Source organism: Nerophis ophidion, linkage group LG24, assembly GCF_033978795.1.
Source record: "Nerophis ophidion isolate RoL-2023_Sa linkage group LG24, RoL_Noph_v1.0, whole genome shotgun sequence".
In the NCBI taxonomy this organism is placed as follows: Eukaryota; Metazoa; Chordata; class Actinopteri; order Syngnathiformes; family Syngnathidae; genus Nerophis; species Nerophis ophidion.
The window spans coordinates 38,131,456-38,136,455 of record NC_084634.1 but is presented as its reverse complement, the minus strand read 5'-3'; the positions used below and the strand labels follow the sequence as shown (position 1 = coordinate 38,136,455).

Sequence of the window (5,000 nt, the reverse complement as noted above, 5' to 3'; positions counted from 1 at the left end):
CTCTTTGAAAGTCAATATATGACATGATGGAGCCGTTGACTTTGGGTCGCTGTGCGGCTAAGCGGGCGGCGACTTAATGGCGCATTTCCCCTTTGACACATTTCCTTCCACATATACAAACCCCGTTTCCATGAGTTGGGAAATTGTGTTAGATGTAAATATAAACGGAATACAATGATTTGCAAATCATTTTCAACCCATATTCAGTTGAATGCGCTACAAAGACAACATATTTGATGTTCAAACTCAAACTTTTTTTTTTTTGCAAATAATAATTAACTTAGAATTTCATGGCTACAACACGTGCCAAAGTAGTTGGGAAAGGGCATGTTCACCACTGTGTTACATCACCTTTTCTTTTAACAACACTCAATAAATGTTTGGGAACTGAGGAAACTAATTGTTGAAGCTTTGAAAGTGGAATTCTTTCCCATTCTTGTTTTATGTAGAGCTTCAGTCGTTCAACAGTCCGGGGTCTCCGCTGTCGTATTTTACGCTTCATAATGCGCTACACATTTTCCAGGGGAGACAGGTCTGGACTGCAGGCGGGCCAGGAAAGTACCTGCACTCTTTTTTTCCAAAGCCACGCTGTTGTAACACGTACTGAATGTGGCTTGGCATTGTCTTGCTGAAATAAGCAGGGGCGTCAATGAAAAAGATGGCGCTTAGACGCAGCATATGTTGTTCCAAAACCTGTATGTACCTTTCAGCATTAATGGTGCCTTCACAGATGTGTAAGTTACCCATGCCTTGGGCACTAATGCACCCCCATACCATCACACATGCTGGCTTTTGAACTTTGCGTCGATAAGTCTGGATGGTTCGCTTCCCCTTTGGTCCGGATGACACGATGCCGAATATTTCCAAAAACAATTTGAAATGTGGACTCGTCAGACCACAGAACACTTTTCCACTTTGCATCAGTCCATCTTAGATGATCCCCGGCCCAGAAAAAGCCGGCGGCGTTTCTGGATGTTGTTGATAAATGGCTTTCGGTTTGCATAGTAGAGTTTTAACTTACACTTACAGATGTAGCCACAAACTGTATTTAGTGACAGTGGTTTTCTGAAGGTTTCCTGAGCCCATGTGGTGATCTCCTTTAGAGATTGATGTTGGTTTTATACACAGTGCCGTCTGAGGGATTGAAGATCACGGTCATTCAGTGTTGGTGTCTGGCCATGCCGCTTACGTGGAGTGATTTCTGTAGATTCTCTGAACCTTTTGATGATATTATGGAGCGTAGATGTTGAAATCCCTAAATTTCTTGCAATTGCACTTTGAGAAACGTTGTTCTTAAACTGTTTGACTATTTTCTCACACAGTTGTGGACAAAGGGGTGTACCTCGCCCCATCCTTTCTTGTGAAAGACTGAGCATTTTTTGGGAAGCTGTTTTTATACGCAATCATGGCACCCACCTGTTCCCAATTAGCCTGCACACCTGTGGGATGTTCCAAATAAGTGTTCGATGAGCATTCCTCAACTTTATCAGTATTTATTGCCACCTTTCCCAACTTCTTTGTCACGTGTTGCTGGCAGCAAATTTTAAAGTTAATGATTATTTGCAAACAAAAAAATGTTTATCAGTTTGAACATGAAATATGTTGTCTTTGTAGCATATTCAACTGAATATGGGTTGAAAAGGATTTGCAAATCATTGTATTCTGTTTATATTTACATCTAACACAATTTCCCAACTCAAATGGAAATGGGGTTTGTATATTTTTAAACAGTATATAAATTAAGAAAATATTAGAGATGTTCATATTATATGCATGTTCCAAATAAAGTGAAACTGAACTAGTACAATAGTAAAATCCTCGACTACAGCTTAACACCTCATGAAATATTAATTAAAATACTTGTAGTCTGTAATCATTATATTGTGTTTAGAGATGTCCGATAATATTGGACTGCCGATATTACCGGCCAATAAATGCTTTAAAATGTAATATCGGAAACTATTGGTATCGGTTTCAAAAAGTAAAATGTATGACTTTTTAAAACGCCGCTGTATGGAGTGGTACACGGACGTAGGGAGAAGTACAGAGCAGTTGCGTCTCCCAGTCATACTTGCCAACCCTCCCCATTATCCCAGGAAACTCCCAAATTTCAGTGCCCCTCCCGAAAATCTCCCGGAGCAACCATTCTACCACATTTCTGCCAGACAACAATATTGGGGGCGTGCCAAACAAGAATGACAGACACATTTCGGGAGAACATCCGCACCGTAACACAACATAAACACAACAGAACAAATACCCAGAGACCCTTGCAGCACTAACTCTTCCGGGACGCTAAAATATACACCCCCTTCAACCCCTCCCACCCCAACATCCTCATGCCCTTTCAGGGAGAGCATGTCCCAAATTCCAAGCTGCAGTTTTGAGGCATGTTAAAGAAAATAATGCACTGTGTGAGTTCAATGATCAATTAGAACTCCCACCTCTTCAATAATGATAAGGAGATACACGATGAATACAAGCCGAAGAACAAAAGCAGTACCACACAGTTGTCGCTTAAAGACTCCGCCTAGAAAAAAACAAATATACAACAAAAAACACCCCTGGGTCAACGCAGCATTTCAGAAGCTCTGGCTGACTGCTGGGCCACTTCAAGCACTCACCACTAGCTTGCAGCACATTTCTGTTACTCATACAAATATGTTAGAGCAGAGCAGATTGAGCCCAGTTTATCATTTCCTGTTATACAGTATGTCAGGCAGTCTTGCACTAAAGGAGGACTATGTTATTGTTTACTTTATGGCTCCAGTATACTCTGGACTGAAGCTGTGTGCATTCATTGTTTTTGTAGCTGTTGTTTTGACGCATGTTTAAAAAAAATAAAAAATAATGCACTTTGTGAAAGTCAAAGTATAGTACTTCCCATAGTTGTAGTGCAGTCTGCATGATTCCTTGCTTCTTGTCTGTTTAATACAGGGGTGTCCAAACTTTTTCCACTGAGGGCCGCACACTGAAAAATCAAAGCAAGCGGGGGCCATTTTGATATTTTTTATGTTAAAAACCAATACAATATACATTTGGGGCTCCACTAAGGCTTGATCCCTGGGACCCTAAAGGGTTTTAATAAAAAAAATATAAAAAATGTGTCATTATTCAGTATTATTATTTTTCTTATTATTCAAGGTTTAAATCTCTAGATCCACATTAGGTCTTTCTGTCAATATAATGTTTAAAAAAAAATTAAGTTGTATGCTATTGTTGTCAAAGAAAACCCAGTTTTTTTGTGGGAAAAAACACAAAATATGCAATATTTTCACCCAATAGAATGTGTAATATTTTAGGTTATATAATAATTGAAGCTTTAAAGAGGTCAATTACTCATAACAACATTGATATTGATTAATTGTTTTTTTTTTAGCAATGACACTTACAAAAAAAAAAAAATCACACTAAAATAATTGGGGATCAAACAGGATTATCACGAAAGTGTTACAATGAATTATAATTTTTTTTACTGTTTACTTTTAACACAATAGTCTCGAGATCAACTTCAGATCTCTTTGTAAATTCTAAGCGTTGTTGTTTGTATAGCTCGGTTGGTAGAGTGGCCGTGCCAGCAACTTGAGGGTTGCAGGTTCGATTCCCGCTTCCGCCATCCTAGTCACTGCTGCCGTGTCCTTGGGCAAGACACTTTACCCACACTGGTTTAAATGTAACTTAGATATTGGGTTTCACTATGTAAAGCGCATTGAGTCACTAGAGAAAAGCGCTATATAAATATAATTCACTTCACTTTCGTTTGTTCGTTTAAGGCCCTTCTTGAAAAAAAAACCAGCTTGGTTTTTATACGGCAAACGCAAAATATGCAACATCCATCCATTTCTACCGCTTATTCCCTTCGGAGTGATGGGGGGCGCTGGAGCCTATCTCAGCTACAATCGCGCGAAGGCGGTGTACACCCTGGACAAGTCGCCACTTCATCACAGGGCCAACACAGACAGACAGACAACAAACACACTAGGGAGCATTTTAGTGTTGCCAATCAACCTATCCCCAGGTGCATGCAACATATTTTATTTAATCATATCTTTAGAATGTGAAATTAAGCCTTTAAAAATTACCTGCGGGCCACACTTTGGAAATCACTGGTTTAATGCATCCAGCAGGTCATGACAACAAAATGAGGCATAATAATGTGTTCATTCCACCACTGTATATATCGGTATCGGTTGATATCGGAATCGGTAATCAAGAGTTGGACAATATCGGATATATAGCCATTATCGGACATCTCTACTAAATACCAAATACTCTACAGTCTCTGTGATATTTGACATCCATAAATGCTCTTCTAAACACATTTCTCTGTGTCTGTTCCCACTGCATCAGGGCTTAAGGAAAAGCAGCGACTGCGCTCGAATCAAGAAGACCATCATGCCGCGTTTCGTGCCCCACATGGTGCAGCTGAAGAAGCTCATCGACTCCGAGGACACCGTCTTCCTTTTGCTGCAGCACGCCGAGGGTAAGACACTTTTTGTCGCCGCCGCCTCCTGTCTTAACGCCTTGCCGCCCATTTCTGTGCCCTTGTCCCAGACAGATGTTTGATGGAGGTGGGTGTGTGTGTCACAGGTCGTTATTCTGACACCAGGTGGCGCCTTGCTTCATTAGCTATGCAAACACCCGGCCTCCTCTCAGCTCACTCATGATCTTGCGTGCGTGCATATTAGTATTAGGATAACTAATATGAGAGTGTGGGACATAAGATGCAGTGATCCTGGTGCATACTTGCATTCTGTGTCCTGACGTGTGTCTAGCAAGTGAATCAGAATAAGTGCTGTACATAATTATGTCTTTAATTTAGTGTGGAAACCAGTCATGCTGTCAAAGTCACACTGATGGATTGGTTCAATTATATTTTTAATTCAACTGGATTATATGTCTTTACTATTATATTAGAAATGTATGCATTTATATCAATACTGGATATTTGTCTGATACTAGCCACAAAACAAGTATCAGATTATATTTGTTTGCATATA

The 5,000-nt window shown here is 40.0% G+C and overlaps 1 protein-coding gene across 1 annotated transcript in view; it reads left to right on the top strand.

Annotated features, from left to right (window-relative positions):
* rps6kc1 (ribosomal protein S6 kinase polypeptide 1) overlaps positions 1–5,000 on the top strand; it is a 77,004-nt gene that overhangs the window by 27,704 nt on the left and 44,300 nt on the right. The window contains 1 exon segment of the mRNA XM_061885659.1: positions 4,351–4,483. Coding sequence (XP_061741643.1) covers positions 4,351–4,483 — 133 coding nt within the window.